The sequence below is a fragment of the Vollenhovia emeryi genome, unplaced genomic scaffold (assembly GCF_000949405.1).
Source record: "Vollenhovia emeryi isolate VEMERY1.0 unplaced genomic scaffold, V.emery_V1.0 DF939523.1, whole genome shotgun sequence".
Classification (NCBI taxonomy): Eukaryota; Metazoa; Arthropoda; class Insecta; order Hymenoptera; family Formicidae; genus Vollenhovia; species Vollenhovia emeryi.
The window spans coordinates 1-18,688 of record NW_011966843.1 but is presented as its reverse complement, the minus strand read 5'-3'; the positions used below and the strand labels follow the sequence as shown (position 1 = coordinate 18,688).

General features: G+C 40.6%; 2 protein-coding genes across 10 annotated transcripts; both read right to left on the bottom strand.

Moving 5' to 3' along the window:
• Positions 1–1,509: 1,509 nt before the first annotated feature.
• LOC105557315 (cyclin-dependent kinase 11B-like) lies at positions 1,510–10,209 on the bottom strand. Of its 4 annotated transcripts, XM_012004519.1 has the most exons (8): positions 9,858–10,209; positions 5,645–6,019; positions 5,118–5,520; positions 4,523–5,048; positions 3,945–4,271; positions 3,366–3,642; positions 3,002–3,232; positions 1,510–2,916 (listed from the first exon to the last, which is right to left on the bottom strand). In XM_012004519.1, the coding sequence occupies exons 1-8, from the start codon at positions 9,947–9,949 to the stop codon at positions 2,622–2,624; spliced, it is 2,526 nt and encodes an 841-aa protein (XP_011859909.1). In that variant the 5' UTR covers positions 9,950–10,209; the 3' UTR covers positions 1,510–2,621. The 4 variants fall into 4 exon arrangements, with proteins under 4 accessions (XP_011859909.1, XP_011859908.1, XP_011859910.1 ...); XM_012004518.1 differs by having other exon boundaries at positions 4,523–5,520; XM_012004520.1 differs by lacking the exon at positions 9,858–10,209 and adding an exon at positions 9,144–9,333 and having other exon boundaries at positions 4,523–5,520.
• Positions 10,210–11,353: 1,144 nt separating this feature from the next.
• Positions 11,354–18,323, bottom strand: LOC105557314. Of its 6 annotated transcripts, none has more exons than XM_012004516.1 (9): positions 18,240–18,321; positions 17,900–18,000; positions 17,580–17,678; positions 16,883–16,978; positions 16,370–16,555; positions 16,161–16,302; positions 12,168–16,085; positions 11,767–12,078; positions 11,354–11,700 (listed from the first exon to the last, which is right to left on the bottom strand). In XM_012004516.1, coding segments are annotated over exons 1-9 (5,067 nt in total). In that variant the 5' UTR covers positions 18,241–18,321; the 3' UTR covers positions 11,354–11,488. The 6 variants fall into 6 exon arrangements, with proteins under 6 accessions (XP_011859906.1, XP_011859907.1, XP_011859903.1 ...); XM_012004517.1 differs by having other exon boundaries at positions 16,182–16,302; XM_012004513.1 differs by having other exon boundaries at positions 12,168–16,302; positions 18,082–18,323.
• Between the last annotated feature and the right edge of the window lie 365 nt (positions 18,324–18,688).

Sequence of the window (18,688 nt, the reverse complement as noted above, 5' to 3'; positions counted from 1 at the left end):
TATGAATATGCGGTTGGAAACGATTACTTCTGGAGTTACGATGTTTCGAAGCTCCCTACAATGGCTGGAGAAATTATCACGTCAAATCGCATAGGTGTTACAAAGTTTATTTATTTCCTTGGTTTTGCCACGGACATAAGCAACTCTTCGCCAGCGGATCGTGGACGGCTGCGATACCATCCGTAACACACCAGATATTTTCTAACGGGTTCGCCAGTCAATACGACGACTTGCGCAGACTCCCTTGGAACTTAACGGAGGCCATTTCGAACATTTCCTATAGCACGTGTATTGTCCTGTTATGTCCGTGGCAAAACCAAGGAAATAAATAAACTTTGTAACACCTATGCGATTTGACATGATAATTTCTCCAGACATTGTAGGGAGCTTCGAAACATCGTAACTCCAGAAGCAATCGTTTCCGACCCCATATTCATTGGGACATTTCTACTTGTTTAGGTCCCTGGAACTTATTCCAAAAGTTTGTACAGACCATTTAAATACACCCTGTATACATAGTTTTTAACTTGTTTATTATCTCCCTGATTACCAAGATAAACTTTTAATGCCAAGTACGAACGCGTGAAAAGGCAACATAAAGTTGTCCATGATTAAAAACATCTTTGCGAATCTATTCCTACTTTGTCAAATATTTGTCCCTGTGACTTATTAATTGTCATCGCAAAAGCTAATTTTATCGTTTCTTCCTCCTACTTTCTCTATCTTCCCTTTCTTCTCCTTCTTCATAAACATAACATAAACTGTCAAAATAACCCTCTTAAATACAAACTGTCGAAACCGCGTACGTTAAATTACACATTTAACAATTGCCAAATCTTTTCCTAGTGTTTACCTTTGCTTATCTCGTCTCGAGAACGAGGCAGCATCAGTCAATGGCTAATTACGCGAAGCTCGCTGTCATCGTTGCTGTTATCATCGGCGTCGTTTGCAGAGAGGAGTCCAGCAAGTTCGAGGATGTCGACAGGAACATTCTCGGGTTGAATCTTCCGTACGGCCGAGGTCTGATAAGTGTCTGTCCGAATCTCAATCCAAATGGCAATCAAGAGGCGCTTAAACTTGACTAATAACGTGTCGCATTTGTCATATTTCGAAATTATATTGAACGCTTCGGCAAAATGAGATACGAGGATTAATTTACACGTCAATTCGGACTCGGAACGCCACTTAAGCGGCCGACACAGTTTGAGAAGGAAATAGTGGTGGTGTAAGTAATATCATATGTTATTAAATAGATTCATTGTTTTGATTCATAAATTCGCTGTTGGGTCTACCGAAAAATATGCACAATGCTGGGAAATGAAAGTGATCTCGCTTGTACAAGAAGGTACATCATACGTACAACAATATAAAAATAAACACCCCGTAGCTTATCCGTCAAAGAATATATATTAGAACAGAGCATTTAGAAACTTAAGTAAGATTTGTCAGTAATGTTGCCAGAAACATGGACCGTCTACAGGATGAATCGATACGAATAAATGTAGGAACTAATATACATTTCCTATTTTATTACATTTTTCCGTTACATAATTCCTTGTACTATTTTCCTCTCACGTTCTTTTTACCATCGTAAAGTGCAAACTAAATTACAGATATTAACCGTGTTAATTACAGACGCTGCGGTTTTCATTTTTACAACAGATATTTCTATTATTCCATTGGATTATAACTCCAACTTTGCAGAGCAAGTCAGAGTTTCAGGTTTGAGATATCTTGATCGTCGTTTTATGATTAACGTCGATTAACTTAAGAGGAGATAAGAGAAAGGTTTAAAGTATTACGAGATCAATTGTAATCCACACACATTTCGACAATAATAAACTGATATATAAATACACGTACCTATCATTTTATACTACGCAATCATATACGACAAAATACAAAGAGCAATCGCAAACGTCTCCAGTTTAGAAAAATGAAATACTATACCTTAATTATACACATATACAAACATTTTCCACGTTCTCTGTTCTTCTACAGCAGAAATAAAAAGAATATGCATATCGTATGGATGACACACTCCTTTATAGGCGTAGCACATATACGTAGGCCATTTGAAAAGTTCTCGCAACGAAATAGAAAAACAGCTTATATCTTTATAATTACTTTTACTTTTCACAATCTCTGTTTACGATGTGCTACAAAGTCATTGTCTCATTACGAACTCTGATTCGTCAAGTGATGTCAAATATCCGTCGCTTTTATTTCTTCGTCCGACGAAAATCTCTTCCCAGCAAGGAATTCCTCCAATTGTGGGAATAAGAAGGAGTTTGACTAAGTCAGATGAGTAAAAAGGATAATAAAAAATCACGCCTTAATCCGAATACTTAATCACAGCGGTCCTCGAGTTTGTTCATCTTTTAAAAATCACACAGATACGTTCACTCAAAAATCTATAAAAAAATTTATCTATTTGATGGGATAAAGTATAACTTTATTGTGTATTCATAGAAATATTGGTAGTTTCCATTTAATGTGTGCGAGTTATTATACTCCATTTCGAGAACTTTTCAAAAGACCCACATGTGTATTTTATACAAATCTATGTAAATAAAAAGTTCATTGTTACAATTCACAGAGTGCAAAAGTCTCGCTTTCAACTAGAATTTCAAGTGAAAGCCACCACCAACCGCCGGCGCTCTGCCACCCTCCGTTAAGCCCATGTGGAAACCGGAGTTACTCAAATCGGCGTCGTCACCGTCACCCAATTGTTTGTACTCTCTGCCTCCGCTCGGTGGCTTCGGGGACGCGTTCGTGGTTCTGATTCCTTGTTCCGACTTGGCGGGCCACGTGGGGAACATTTGCGGGTCGATTGGCAAAGGCGCTTCAGTAAAGTAGCCATGATTCAGGGCGTCTTCGGCGGTTACACGTTGACGAGGGTCGTACGTTAAAAATCTGAAAGAGAAAAATCACACTTGTAATAAAACATATTTAAATATTAAATGCTTCCGCAAATTGTTCTCTAAACGGTATAACTTACTTGTTCAGCATCTCGATACCTAAATCGGACAACGATAAACTAAATCTTTGTCTGAGATTATTTACAGGATAATGCGCGAACGGAATCTTTTGTACTATGGGTAACTTGGCGTATCCTGGCCAGATCCTTTCGCTCGGTGTACCCAGCTCCTTGAATATTTTATTCAATTGATCTATATCAGATTTTCCCGGGAAGAGTGGTTCCATCCTTAAAAGCTCGGCGAAAATGCACCTAAGGAGAGATTATCATAAATATTGTGGTTTATATACTCTAAAATTGTACATTTAATACTATAATCCATTAATGTCACCATTAATTTAAAAAAATCATATCAAACGACCTTCCAATAAACATATGTACTTACCCCACGGACCACATATCAATAGGCGTACTATATATGCCTGCATACTCTTTATCACACAGAAGTAATTCAGGAGCTCTATACCAAAGCGTTACGACGATCGGCGTGTACTGCCTCAAGGGAGAGCCATATTCTCGAGCCAAGCCAAAATCGCCGACTTTCAAAATGCCTCTGTGACTTAACAGCAAATTGGACGTCTTTAGGTCGCGATGCAGTATCCAATTATCGTGTAAATGTGCGACAGCGCATAACAATTGCTGCATAAGACATTTAACTTCTCCTGTAATAAAAAGAAATACCATAATTATTCCTTACGTTCCTTACGTTCGCATATTCTTCTAAGGTTATATGAATATATAAATTATATATACCTATTATATAAATTTAGGACTTGAGTGCAACAGCAGAGCGCCAAGTTTAATACACGTAATCCATGACATATACAATTATTCTACATTCATAAATCTTTCACCTAGATTATTATATATTATTTTCGATAAAATTGTTTTTTACTTTTCAATTTCTGCTGTTACTACACTCAACTCCTCGACCAGTTTCCTACATTGTTTAACAGAATAATACCAGGTATAAAAACTTGTTTCTTCTGCTTCATGGTTTCTATGAGGGATTTCAGATCGTGCTCCACGTAATCCATGACAATAAATATCTTATCCATGTTGCTGCCGACGACTATCTCTCGCACGGTAACAATATTGGAATGCTGCGCTTTCAATAATGTATTGATCTCCCTCAGACTCGTAATCGGAAAGCCTTCCTTCTCCTTCTCCATTTTCAATCGTTTCAACGCGACTATCTCTTCCGTGCGTTTGTCGCGTGCTCTGTACACAACTCCATATGTACCTTCTTCAATTCGATTTAGACACTGAAATTCCTCGACGCTTCTACAACCTAAAAAGTAGAAAATTTACAATACATGTGTATACAGCTAAAAGAATAACAGTGTCTAAAATTTAAATTAAAAAGAAAGTTAATAAGGCAAAAATAAAAAAATAGATTAAAGGTATAAAAGCAAATTTGAATTAATCAGATTGGAGATTATTTACGATAAAAATTCAAGTCTGATTAACTCGTGTATTTGGCATGCCTTTATACCTTCAATTTTCTTTTAAAATTTCTTTTACAAATATTTCTTGCTGCACCTTGAATAGCCGGCAGATATGGCGGTAACTCCGGTTCCTCCTCTTTCTTTTCCTCCTCTTCTACGGTTTTCGTAGCATTGTTAGAATCAACGTGTCCCGGAGAGTCTCCATCCGAATGATCGGATTTGGCTAGTCGATCGACAGACAGCGGACTTGGATTGTTGTATTCCGAGCCGTCGTTGGAGTCGCCAGCGGAACCTTTATTCGATTCGTTAGACTCGTCATCGTCGTCGCTGCTAGATTCCGAAGAGTCGGACGAGTGTCGCTCCGACGAGCGCTCGTGCGGACTTCTCTCCCCTTCGGACGAGTGTCTCGACTCGGCCGATTTCGATCGCGCGCCCTCGGAATGAGCAGGACTGATGCTTTCATCCGACAGCTCTACGATCGAAGGATCCGGGTTGTTGTCCGGGCTCACGGGTCGTTTCTCGCCTCTCTTCATTCTCCTCGCCTCCAACTCCATCCTGGACACCTCCTTCCGCCTGGCCATTTCTCTGTCGGCCTCCAACAGCCTTTCTTTCCTAAGTTCCTGTTCCGTCATCTCTTTTGGATCTTTAATCTGTATCGAGATCTCCGTCTGCACATCCATCTCACTAACCTCGTCGGTTACGATCTCCATCGCCTCCCGCAGCTGTTTGTCCCGGTGCTCCTTCTCGCGCTCCATCTTCTCTTGGTCCCTCTCACGAACTCTATCGTGCTTGTGGGATCTCTTGCGACGTTTCTCGGACCGTTCCATCAGCTCGCTCTCCGAGAACTGCTCGTCCATGATCACCCGTATGTGCCTCTGCTCCTCCATGCGAATCTCCCGACGCTCCCTACCGTCGTCCACGGTACGCATTTCACGACGCTCCCGAAGGTCCTCCATCCGTATTTCTCGCCGGTCGCGTGGCTCGCGCATCTCTCGCAGCTCCTCCAATCGCACCTCGTGCCGGGACGACTCGATCTTGTAGTTCCGAGTGTCGCGCGGATCCTCCCGTCTCTCCCTTCTCTTGTCCAATAATCTGCAACATATTTTCTTCTAACTAGAATTTTAAGAGAAGCAAGCGACTCATTGACAAACGGTCATTAATATTTCGTAAAGCAGAAATTCGGTGAGAAATTTCCAAGATACGAGACAAGTTATACCTTTCCCTCAAATCTTCTAGGACACGGTCTCCCGTACTTCTTTCCTTGCGATCGTGCCTGGAGGACTCCCTGTCTCTAGAATGGCCCTCCATCCTGTCTAGTCGCTCCATCCTCTCGCGGTTCCTCTTGGAGCTCTCCACACGCTCGGATCTTTCCGCAGGTTCCCCCACATGCCTGCGATGCCTATGCTTGTCCCTGTGCCTGTCCTCGCGCTCGTGTTGACGCGACTTTCGCTCCTTCTCATCCCTGCGACTCCTCCTGTCGCTGTGCTTCTCCCTTCGACGGGACGAGCTGGATTTATGATGGCGCACAACTGCCTGCGGCGGTTTAATATCCAAGGAGTCGGCCGTGTCGCCACCCTCTTCCTCCGAAAAGCTGCAGGTATCAAACGGAACAGGTAAGTAAATCGAATCGGGATTGGGCGCTTTCCAGCAATGTACACAGGCGACACTGTGTAAAGGTCGATGTTAGAACTTGGTCCAAGTTCTAGTTTCGAGAAATGTGTAGCCAATCAATTTGCAGCTTTTATGGAATAGCTGCAAGATGAATGGCTACGCATTTGTCAAAACTAGAAGCTGGACCAAGTTCTAGCATCGTGGACGCAGACTTTAACACAATAAATCGTTTTATCTCTGTTATTTGCCATTATTACACGAGAATGAAATAATTCTCTGTATTGCACTGCGTCAATCTGTGTCCTTTCCTAGAAAGCACCCATTGCTAACACCTTGAAAATTTGTAAAGCAAATCTTTGAGATACAAACTGATAAATGCTCTGTATCGCGAGTAACATCACTTGTTATCTTCGTTTTTTTAAATAAAATTCGCTGTGCCAATCTTTGAGAATACGTTCAAAGTAAAAAAATTAAGAAGCGATGCCGATTAATCCTCGAAGCAAACTATCGTTTTCCGTCAACCTAAACGGAGAACTTACGAGTCTCTCGTGTCGGCGCTTTATTAAATGACGTTAAACGAACACCAAGTCCACTTCTTGGCGTAAGCTTAAAAGAGTGAGAGCAAGATCGGTCCCATTTTTATCGCATTCGGTTTTGGTCACATAGCAGATACCAAACGAAAGGTCTCGTCAAGACAATCGCAGATATGTCAGTCTCAGAGTGTACCTACTTAACGTTCTAGAGATATCGGGCTCCAAAAATTCCTAAACCAATCAGTGGCGCCACTGGCTGGTCAAATAAAAATTATGCGGGAAATGAGCGACGAGTCTTTATTCACAAATTATTAGATCGATAGCAATGTTAGATTCTCAGCAGGAATTGTAAATGGATTGTTGTGACCGCGGGATAGATACCAGATGATGGCCATCAAGTAACTGCAGCAGCCTCGCAGGTGCAGTGATAGGCCACAATCGCCTCTAGTCCATTCTTTGCCATCCGTGTCACAGAGCACGAACTGGTAGTGGTTGGTCCCACTTTGGAAACGCGATTGCGCCTTGCACTCAACAAGCACCGGACTTTCCACTTGAATGTTGCATAGTCAGGAGTGGTCGGGTTCGAAGAGACTCGAATTGCCGCTTTGCTCTAGCTTCTGGTGCAGACTGAACATCAGATTGGTCACTTTCCCAAATTCGCTGGGAGCCACCGACGAGTGGATTTGCTTCACGAGAGGCCACCAGTTACTGATACCAATGTGAGACGCGCACATTCTCGCCTCGTCCTCAGTGTAGAACTTGAAGTTCACGAGGAGATCGTATCGGAGCTTAGGGGACATCCTGGTCAGTTCAGTTGGCCGTATGCAGCCGAATGAGCACTGGTGATTGGAATGTGGCGCTTGTCTGTATATCGTCAAATCTGGAGTCTCGTCGTACACCGGACGAGCCACCGGCTGATATCGGATGTGGTCGTAACAGGATTTGCAGAGCTTGGATCCAGAAGTGTACGAATCGATGGGCGGCAACAGTTTCAAGCGCTTGTTCGAGCCCTGGCGCAAGTCATTGACGCTCTGGAGCGCATTCTCGATCGAATCGAGGAGGTAAAATGGAGCCGTTCCTCGGCGCACAGCACCACAGCCTGTGCACTTGGTGGGTGCCATCGAAAAGTGCTGGCACAGGACAGCGTACGACACACGGAAGTACCCAAGGAACGAATGGAACTGACGAGCGAGAAGTGGTCCAACGAAAAAAAACAAACAAACAAAGCGAATCGAACGCGCGAACAAGACAAAACGAGAAACCGGCGACGAAGGAGTCTCTATTCTCTGTGTACAGTTCCACTCGTGGTAAGGGCTATCAACCATCTACTGATTACCACTGCGTCGTCAGGAAAGCCACAAGAATGGAGCTACCTGTCCGAACAAAAGTGTTCGAAATGCTACTGAATCGCTTTACCAAAATGATTGGCAACCAGGCACCAAAGGCTCTTGGCCAAGCGGACGCGTCGTTTGATGGATCCGAGTTGCAGTCGACTAAAAGGTTTCCCAACGGTCGATGCTGACATCTTTGGAGCCCGATATCTCTGGAATGTTAAATAGGTACACTCTGAGACTGACATATATGTAAGTCCCAGTCTACAATAGATGATTTAAGCCCTGAGCTTTAAGAAATTGGCCAATCACGACCAAGTATGAGTAGAATGCGCAACTGCGATTAGTCAATTTCTTAGATTGAGGCTTGGGGTTTAAATCTCTATTGTAGACTGGGACTAATCAGCTTGACGAGGCCTTTCGTCTGGCGTCTACTTCGTGACCAAAATCGAGTGCGAGACAAATGGGGCCACTTGCCTACGGCCACTCGTTCTCGCTCTTTACTATTGCAAATAACGTTAAACAATGCCGATTTCAATCGCTCTGTATACAAGCGAAAGCGGATCGGCATCAACAACCTTCCGGCCTCGAGGTATCGCTAACTTTTCTCACCGAAAATCTGCCCGCGAACTTGCGTGCGTCGTGAATTTCTTTACGTATAAAGTAAAACAAACAAGCTATCAAAATAATGTAGATGTGACGCTCGTTTTATGTATACACAATTAATTTGAATTTTAAGAGGCCAAAATTAACGAGCTGGTATATTGGATGTTATCAAGGTAAAATTGTATTCTTAATTCATTACATCGGTGAACGTTTCGACTTCACTTAGTCTTTTTCAACACCACATTATATAATTTGATTAATATAACTTAATTAAATGTATAACGAGTTAATTGTTAAATTGTTAAATTGAATAAATAAATTATAAATAGATTCAAGCTATCGATTGAGTGCACTTAGAAGTTGGCCGGTTCTGCCGTTGTTGAGATCCGAAAATCTGTGGGCCCCTGCCAACTCGCGTACTCGCGTAAACTACACACGGTCGGTCTCGCGCGCGCGGTACTAGCTACGCTTATACTTGGCGCGAGGCACTACCGTGTCTCGTGATATGTGCCGCACACTGACGGGGCCGGAGAAAGGACGACGCTCCTGTACGCCACAAATGACAGAATGAAGCGGAGAGAAAAGTATTGCGAGAAAACGAAACGCGGAGTGCAAACGCGCTCGCGTTGAATACCTAAAAATTCGGGGCAGCATCGCTCGTCATTCTGCCTCGTGCGACGTAACGCGACCCCGTTTTCACTTGTAAAAAAAAAGGGGGGGAGAGGGAGCGAGCTAGGTTGCCGAACGTGGGGTGTCAACGGGTGACGAACGAAGGATCCGTCGACGCGACGTCCGCCATTCGCGGGGCAGTTGTACCGAATACCGGGCGCTGCATTACCGACAGGTCCCCCGAATACACGCCAAAAAAAATAACAGGACAAAAATTTGTCGCGCACGCGCGCACATGCGCCCTAAATTGTTATTTTAGGCTAACCTGAACGACTCTCACGTGGCTCGGGCGACGCGGAGCAACAGATGCGAGGATCGGATGCGTACGCGCCGCAGACACAAGCCTGCCCGGCTCGTGACGGACTCGTCTAGCGGACCTAACCTTAAAAACGAACACTGGACGGAACACCCGGGATAAGTAAGATAACAATAGGGTTCTGGATTCGGGTCCGGCGCTCGTGTACCTTTCGCTTGGAATTGGCGAAACCTCGTCGGTTTGTATACCGGAAGCATCGTTTTTAGTCGGAGGGAAAGGCGAGTGCGAAACGGCGCTCTTTAATGGCAAGGGAAAAGCGAGCCCGCGCTATGTAACTCGAGTGGAGCCGAAGGCGCTATCGACTCCAGCTCCAGCGCTTCTAAAATCGAGGACTACGGAAAGCGATCTTGGCGTAAACAGTACCTGTAGTCGCCCATATCCTTCGATGGGCTCTTCTTAATTTCTCCGTCCTCGCTCTGATTGTCGGCGTCCATGTCCGACATATCCGCGGACATGTTCACGCGAGTGCCGAGCCGATTTCTAACCCCTACTCATCGCGATCTCGGCCGTTGCGCGCGAATGCGGTCCCACTTTCGGCGAATTGCGGAAGACGGCGAGCGGTCAGCGTCCGTTTCGCGTTCGTAAATACTAAAGGACTGTAAATACTGAAAGGCGATATAAAAGCGGGTTTTTCGGTAACGCTCGCGTGCACCCGTTTCGCGTTACGCCGACTTCACTTGGTGTGACTAAAATGACTTTTTTCTCAATGGGTTTCGGAACGCAATTAACGCGTCGGGCGGCCGGAAACGCCTTTCCTTGAAGTTTTGGAATGCGGCGAAGTGGAAGCGTCTCTTTTCGATGTAGTTTCGGGACGCCGAAAGAACTTCTACAATAATCTACGTCAATCTACGAAACAGCCCGGCATAAAGCACATATTTTTGAAGAGTTTTAGAATAACGATACAATGTAGACGGACAAAAATGTTTTTACAGTTTTCAGGAAATACACAACATTCGCTCGAATGCATATAAAATTTGTTTTAATTTACGAAAAGCTGTTTACAATTAATAAATAATAAAACTTTTGTACATTTTAATTTCAGTTATGTATAAAATAGGCGCGCCAAGTATGCTGCTTTTGCAAAATACTTATTTTAATAAATATATTTCGAATACATATGATTTTACTTCCTTTTCATGGCATTACATTTGATTTTTATTTTTAATTTATAAAATAATTTTAAAAATGTATATAATGAATCATTAATTACTTAATTTTGTCATTCAATTGAAGAGAAACATATGCCTTTGTAAAATACATATCTTATTTTGGATATATCAAATTTTGTATTGCAAATAGAGTGAGCGTTTATTAAAAACAACGAAAAACGATTCTCATGTCAAAACTTATTATTTTTATACATCACTTTAAACATTTCTTAATTTTTATTCAAATTTCTTTCTCAAGCTCAGTACTTTTTGAAAGTATTGATTTTGATTGAATTTGTCGATGCATTACATTTTAATATTTTATCGCCGCATTCTTATTAATTATTTAAGAATCTCTTTGTATAACGCGCAATACAAATAGAATAAGTTTTAAAGAAATTACAAAAAATTACTTTACAGAATATGTTTGATTCATTTATTTCACACTTAAAACTTGCTGTGGTCATCAATCACAATTTTAACTTCCTTTTTCTTGTATATGTATGAATACATTAAAATATGAAATTTAGAAATAACTCAGATATTTACAGTTTGATTTAACATGGAATTATTTATACAATTTGTTTTATATAAGTACATAGGTCATTTCAAAATGTTAAAAATTTTATGAAATCACTATTGATAATTCAAACAATGAACAGAGCAGCTTTGTGTTTGAAAGGTTCATAAATAAAATAGAAGTTTCAAAACTCCATTTGTTTTTGTTTATTAAAAATGTGATAGTATATGGCATTGTTAATAATGTTAGTATAGACTGGTCTCTAAATTAAGAATTGAAATATTTGGATGTAATTCACGATATACAATGTTATTAAGGATCACTTATTATGTTAACTTATATTTTTCAAAATCCATTTCCTGCCTTAAAATACCAGTCAAGATAAATTCTGTAGATTGTACTGTAACAGTCTTCGGTGCTTTAGAGAGAAACTTCCTTGCATTTGGCAAATCTTCCTCGCAAGACAAAATCACTGCTCTTTCGGGCCATTTGATCGGAGGGCGTAATAAAGCTTTTCCACCGCAAGACGACACTATATCTGTAAGAGTATAAAAACATGAAATATATTTTATATATTGATATAAAAAAAATTTCCATCTCTCACTTTTCAATTCTTCTATAGGCGGCGGCGCGACGTTCGGTGTCAATACAACGACGTAGCCATCCAGTAATCTGTTTCCTTTAGCTTTGTCAAGACTTTTCCTTAGTCTGAAACCGAACTTGGCCTCGGCGGCCGGGTCTTTCAACATAAAATTTTCGCAATCTAGAAACCGCGCCGCTGTTTCACTATCTTTCAACCAGTCAATCGCCACTATGGGCACGCCCTTCGCCAACGCACACAAAAATTTATACGTTCGTCGAACTTTATCAGTAACCAAAATGGTGCTTTTTGCCGGATCTTCCACTTTGCTTCCACCTGTAAAAGAAAAATTGTCAACAAACAGGAAAACAGCTGTTAATGATAACTGCAGAAAAATCCCACAATTTATTTCAACTTGTGCTCACCTAACGTTTTAACAATCTTACTATAATCTTCCATTATACCCGTAAACAAAACTTTATGTTTTATTGCGGATGGTGTGGAATTATTCAGGATAGATGTACTCCTGCGCGTTCTAGGCGTTGAAAAAGACGTAATTTCTACACTTGCATTTAGCCCTGAAGCACTCTCATCAGTTCGTCCATTTGTATTTTGATTCAACTCCGCCTTCTCCTTTTCTCTGATGCTTGCTGCTCTCGATCTTGAAACTCTCGAGTTTGTTGAAGTGAAACTTTCCGTACTGCTCTGACTACTTTCGCTAATAGTATTTTCTATAGAGAAACTAGAAGCCAAATTTGAAGAATTCTTTATCTGAGTAGGCCTCTTGAAAGTCTTCTCCCTTCTCGAGACTTGGGCCTCTGTCGAAGAAATGGAACTTTTAGCAGCTCTTCGACGTTTAACTCTCGGTTCAGGATTGATAAGTCCCGTATAACTTGAGTCTCCTATCTCAGATGACATACCACTCTCAGATGAGCCAGAATATGTTTTGGTATCCGAATTAGATCGTCTTCTGGTTCTCAATCCTCTACGGAATAGCTTTGCCTTACTGCTTTCTCTTATCGATAAATTCTTATCCTGCACTTGACTCGGACCTTTCACCATGATTCTCTCAACTTCTTGGGATTCATCATCCATGGGACTCTTTATGGGAGTAAGCAAAACTCTCAAAACCTTTTCTTGCGACTCACTCGCTCGCGTTTCCATTCCTTTTCTCTGAGCTGGTTCATTCTTCTTAGTATTTCCACTCGCAGTTACTTCACTGACATGTATCAACTTGTCTGTAACTTCACCATCATCAATTTTATATCTACTTCGTTTAACATTGGATCTTTCAAGATGGACACTTCCATCTGTATTTGAGGAAGTCCCTCGAGTCTTTTCCAAAGCAGCAGAAGTTGGACATTTCTCGGTGTCTTGTGCCGGTTTACATTTGTTCAACGTAATTTTCTCCGCGTTTTCTTCTACCACGTTCAGAGATATCTTCCTTTTAACAGTAAACTTCGTTTCTGGCTCCGTGGATCTGCCTTCGCAAGCTGCACTTTTCAGACGAGTTTTTCTCTGAAGATCGCGCGAATTCTCATTACTTTGTTTGCTGAAATGTCGCGTCGTTCTTGACCTGGCTCGCGTTAGACTCCTCGATTCGATATTTGTACTCTGCCCCGGATCTTCCGATACATCTGACAAAACGCATGTATTTTTCCCGCTTCCTTCATCCTGCCCTTTCGGACCACTGAACTTACTTAACATTCTGCCTGCCATTTGTTGAAATCGTTCAGTTTCGCTATCAGTTTCACTATCCTCGGAAGTGTCCACAAGATCTGGTACTTTAACAATCGTTGAAGTGTTGAGAACAGGACTTGGACAACCATCAGCAGGCGGCTTATCGTTTTCCCTCGAATTCCCAACGTTCCGTTTGCGTAATGATTTCCCTCTCGAGGACTTACGTCTTTTCCCCTTTGCTACGAGGTCTCGTTTAGAACTCGTACTACGTTTAGATCTCGTACTACGCACACTCGACATCGATGATGCAGAAGGACTCGCCGGATATGAGAGAGTCCCTGATATTCTAACGGCTGGTAAGCGCGTTAGAATGTCATCGTCCATCTCATATAACGGATTTAACGTTTGCAAACATTGCCCACTTGCTGATGAGCAAGGAACGCAAGCCGACGTGTTCTCTTCTGTGTCATCGGCTTCGAGTTTGGCTGGATCTCTTCCCGAGACTTGTTTGCTCGTTTCCGGCGTAGTTACATTTTTCTGCCTCGTCGATCTCAAACTTCGAACACTTCTTTCGTTATCCCCGCTCGAAATGTTTTTATTCCCGTTATCGTCGTTCAACGTTTCCGTCGTAGACTCAGATGTATTTTTCGCTTTTGAAATTATTTTTCTTCTCTTAGATTCCACAGTTGTGTCATCATCTACCGCTTTCTCATTGTTTACTGCAGATGCCTGCAAAGAATTAACATTTTGACGAGGAGTCACATCTTTCACGAACTCTTGTGTATCTTTCAAAATATTTCTCTTGCGCCTTGTAGTGATTGTAGAAAAACGGGTATCTGATTTTTGTGATTCAGTCTCGGAGTTATTAACGTTATTGTCATTTATTTCGGTATTCAGTAAATTATGTGACTGTTGATTACAAGATACCTGATTCCCTTTTTTTACTTGCTTTTGTGGCATTTTATCTGTATTTCGGTTGTCAGCGATGGATTTACTAGCAGAGTTACCGTGCTCCAGAATATCTTCCAGACACTGCGTCGACATGCACGGTAACTCACAAACGTTATTTACGTCGTTGTTTATATCTTCAAACATCTCATTAAGTTTTTGTTCGAGAGTGTCGTTTAAATTTACCTTGGAAGAGTCTCCTTCGCGAGTGGAGCTCCTCCCCTCTTTATCTTCAATTTCACCGATTACTTGCGTAGGCGCGAGCTCATAATCTATATCTTCACAATCAGGAAGTTCTGTTGTGCAACGATCGACTGTTTTTGAAGTTTTGTGTGATAAAATGAGCTGAGTAGACGCCTCATTAATGTCCGACGTGTCTATTTGGTTGTCCTGATTAACGTTATTTCTAATTTGCGTCGACTCTATATCATCAGCCCTATTAATTTCATTAGTTTCTTGCGGTTGATTAATTGAAGATGTGTCCTTAGCTGCAGAATTGTTCAACAATTGCGTCGCCGCATCAAACATATCTTCAGACTCGACATTTGTGCCAGGGTCACTTCTATTTGCATCTTCATTAGACGGCTTATTTAGAGTGCCTGAAGATTCACGTTGCTTTTTAGCGTGTCCTGCAATGTATTTCTGCGTTGTGTCTATTTCTGAATCATTGTTGGTTTGTTCCGATCGACGTTTCTTCTTTAAAACTTTGCACACTGCAAGTGTACCTTCCTCGTTCGTCTCGAAATAGTCCGACATTGAAGCTTCAAATCTACTGAGACGTTGAGTAGGAGCTTCGAACATATCCTCATCGTTATTCTCTTCGGTATCCACATTTCCAACGTTACTATCCCTTTCCGATAACTGTTTCGTAAGCGGCTTCGGCGTAGACGTACAGCATGCATGAATTTCTTTTTCCTTATCAATACCCTCGCCATAAAACTCTAATAAATCTGATGATTCGAGCAAATGGTCGCTCTGGTTTAATGGCGAAGGACAGTCATCGACCCCTGGTGAAGATAAATTCAAAGATCCGGGACTGCTGGATCTGGACTTTGGTGACCCCGTAATGTTCTCACGATTTATTTCGTTGTTGGCTCGATTATTAGTCTCATTTGACGTACCATCTGTTATGAATTGAGTTTCCATGTTGGATATATCTCCGTTTTGTTCGCATCTTGCATCGTCCAATCCAAATTGAGTTTTAGACACGTTATCCGCAAAACATTTATCATCGAACTTTTGTGTCTCCAAATCTTGAATATCGCGGCCGATATTCTCACTCACATTCTTCTGTCTTTTCTTGTCAAATTCAGATTTCTGAGTATCGCCGCCACCTTTACCAGTATCGCTGACACAATCATGTATTTCCGCAATACGAACATCCGTAAAATTCTCCTTTGTTACATTTTGAATATTGATCTCGCTCCTTTGCTTCTCCATTTCATTCTTATAATCCATATAATTTTGCGTTTCCATATCGTGAATATCCTTCACAGATCTGGCATTTGTTTTATCAACATTTTGCGTTTCCATATCGTGAATATCCTTCACAGATCTGGCATTTGTTTTATCAACATTTAGTTCTGACGGCTGCTCGTCGACTTCAGTATTTGCTTCGACAAGTTGTTCGGACACATCTTTGGGGATTCCTTGCGTTTCCATATCATGAATGGAACTCGATGGCATTTCACATCTCTCCTCACAAGTCTGCGTTTCTGTATCAAATATACCGAATTGATTCTCGCCAACGTTAACATCAGACGTGTTCATAGCGATTCGAGAGTCATTACTTTCATTCATAGAAGTATTACTTTTACTGCTGCTCGTAGATTGACACAGCTGTGGAACTCGCGGCCGTCGAAAGACACTATTTTCATCTTTCTGAGTTCCAAGAATGACAGACCCGTCATCATCCACACCGGAAGAATTGTTCTGTGCAAATAAATACGTTGCTCTAATTTTGTCAATCAATGCCAATATCGTATGCTAAAACACTTACAAGAGATGAATCTGGTGTATTCGGAATTATTGTACTTGCAACTTTCTGCCGCGGTGGTGCAGGCGTTTCTGGTATCACAATATCACCCGTGTCAGTTGAATATGTACGATAGGTAGCGCGTACTTTACCGAGTTCAATAACACTTCCATCTTTGAGTTCGTACCAACGAGTAGGTCGTAATATAAACTGTAGACATGAAAAGAAACAATTAATCCATCTTGAAAAGTATCGCAGTATTTTTGTCACAATGTTATCTTAAATGATGCATTAAACAATTTGTTTAATTCACTATACCTATATACATATATATGCAATAAATATTTGCTACATTCATATATATACATATATATGTAAATGTTACATGCATTAGGAACAATTCTATGAGATATTCACTGCATATGTAAATAAAATTATATAACAATAAATACGTTAAACAAAGTTTGAGTATCAAAATGCTTAAGCAGCATAAACCGAGAGCTATATTGATAAATAAAGATCTATAATGTCTATTACATTATTAAGTTTCGTATTATTGGAAGATTTTAGATCAGAAATCCAGGTTGATCCTCCTCTGCTAGCTTCAATTTCTGCATGTAGTTTTGAGACGGTCTATGAAAAAAGAATTAAATCATTATAAATATCATCTCCATATTTGGCTCAGATGCTTATTGATTAACCTTTTCATATATTGTATATAAAAATCAGAGGTGGAGAGGATAGTGCAGAATCTATACACCACACAGCTAGAATCAATGAACTCTGATAACAATTCTTGTGCGCAAATATTGCTTGTCTTATGCATGCAAACTTGCACGAGATTTGCCAGAGTTTTGCTCGCAAGATATTTAGTCTGTGCTTTCGCACGCAAGTGGTTAGCTCGTGTATTAACATATAATTTTAAGCACAAATATCTAACAACTCATACAAAAATGGCTCAATAACGCAAGCAAAATCCTGTCCCAGTGCATCGTAATAATGCTAGATATTTGCGCGCAAAATGTTTTTTTGGGAAAAATTCTAAATAATATTGAAGCAAAACCCAAGTATTTTTTCCAAACTAGGTTTACGGTTTACTAAGATGTAAATGTTGCTTTGTTCTATACGTCAATTTATATCAAGTCCTTATAAAATCAGAACATTTTTCTTTATACTCGTTACAAAAATGATCTTCAACCAATTTCTGATATAAGTAATAAAAGGTAAAACTTACTGCATCTTTAATAATAATATTGCAGCTATCGTGTCTGCCAATCTTTGTGATCCCTGTTTTAACCTTATGATCAGTGGAACCAACGCTCAACGTTCCGACCTAAAATATTTCACAACATATAAAATATCTTATTAAACTTTGTTAAGCATTTTATTTAAAAATTAAAATTTTGGGGAACAATTTAAAATAACACTAAAATACTAAAAACAAAAATCCAACATTGAAAACTTATTGAGTATATTAACATTATAAATTCGATATACTTTGTATAACTTTTCTCTAATTTTACATTTTATCATCAAAAAGTGTATTTAATTAACCTGCACCGAATCTTCCTCTTCTAGTGTACGAGAGATTTCCTGTGTGAGTAGGAAGTCCTCCCCGTCCTCAAAAATTTGCGTGGCTGAGAGATCCATTGCCACTAATATTATTAAATATAATTTAAGTAATTTATCACCACATTTAATCGCTACAGGCAAGAGAATTTTTTTCACAATATAACCTTTAAAGTTCTGGAAATGACTGTTAGTCGTTACATGTAAGCGTACAAATTCTTCATAAATATAAAGGCATTACACTTACATTAACACTTGAAACAAACAAGCAATGTTAATACAATATGTAAATTTTACATTAATATTTTTTAAACAAATGACCAACTGCTCGAGTGTAGATTTTGCCGCCAAATAGAAGACACTCGAATTTACTCAAACAGCAATTCTCCGTCGTAATAAATGGGTGCGTTCAGAAAACACAACAGGGTTGCGTTCAGAAACGTCACCCGAGTGTCCCAGTGCACGGTCTAAAGGTGCCTTTTCATACGCAGCATGCAGCAGCAGCAAATTAGTCACGTGATCCAAATTCACTAAAGCTGCCATTTCACGGAGCGAAGCTAAAGCTGGCGTTTACCCCCACTCTACCAAAGTAACGATACAGCGAAGGTGAGCGAAGGTAACGCTCAAAGTTGGATTTATCGAACTTTTAGCGAAGCTGTGAATTCCTAATCTAACCAGTGAGTAAAGACGTTGTAAGTATTAAAATAAAATAATATAGCCAGTACACAAAACAAATATCATGTATTTTTTACATTTTTAATGTTTCAGAATACA

Coding starts and splice junctions, on each gene's coding strand:
- LOC105557315 (XM_012004518.1), bottom strand. CDS start 9,949: ATGTCCGCGGATATGTCGGACATGGACGCCGACAATCAGAGCGAGGAC. Junction 6,020..9,857: donor AAGGATATGGGCGACTACAG/GTACTGTTTACG, acceptor TGATACCTGCAG/CTTTTCGGAGGAAGAGGGTG. Junction 5,521..5,644: donor CTAGAAGATTTGAGGGAAAG/GTATAACTTGTC, acceptor AATATGTTGCAG/ATTATTGGACAAGAGAAGGG.
- LOC105557314 (XM_012004511.1), bottom strand. Junction 17,679..17,899: donor AAGAGGAAGATTCGGTGCAG/GTTAATTAAATA, acceptor GAAATATTTTAG/GTCGGAACGTTGAGCGTTGG. Junction 11,701..11,766: donor GCCTATAGAAGAATTGAAAA/GTGAGAGATGGA, acceptor ATACTCTTACAG/ATATAGTGTCGTCTTGCGGT.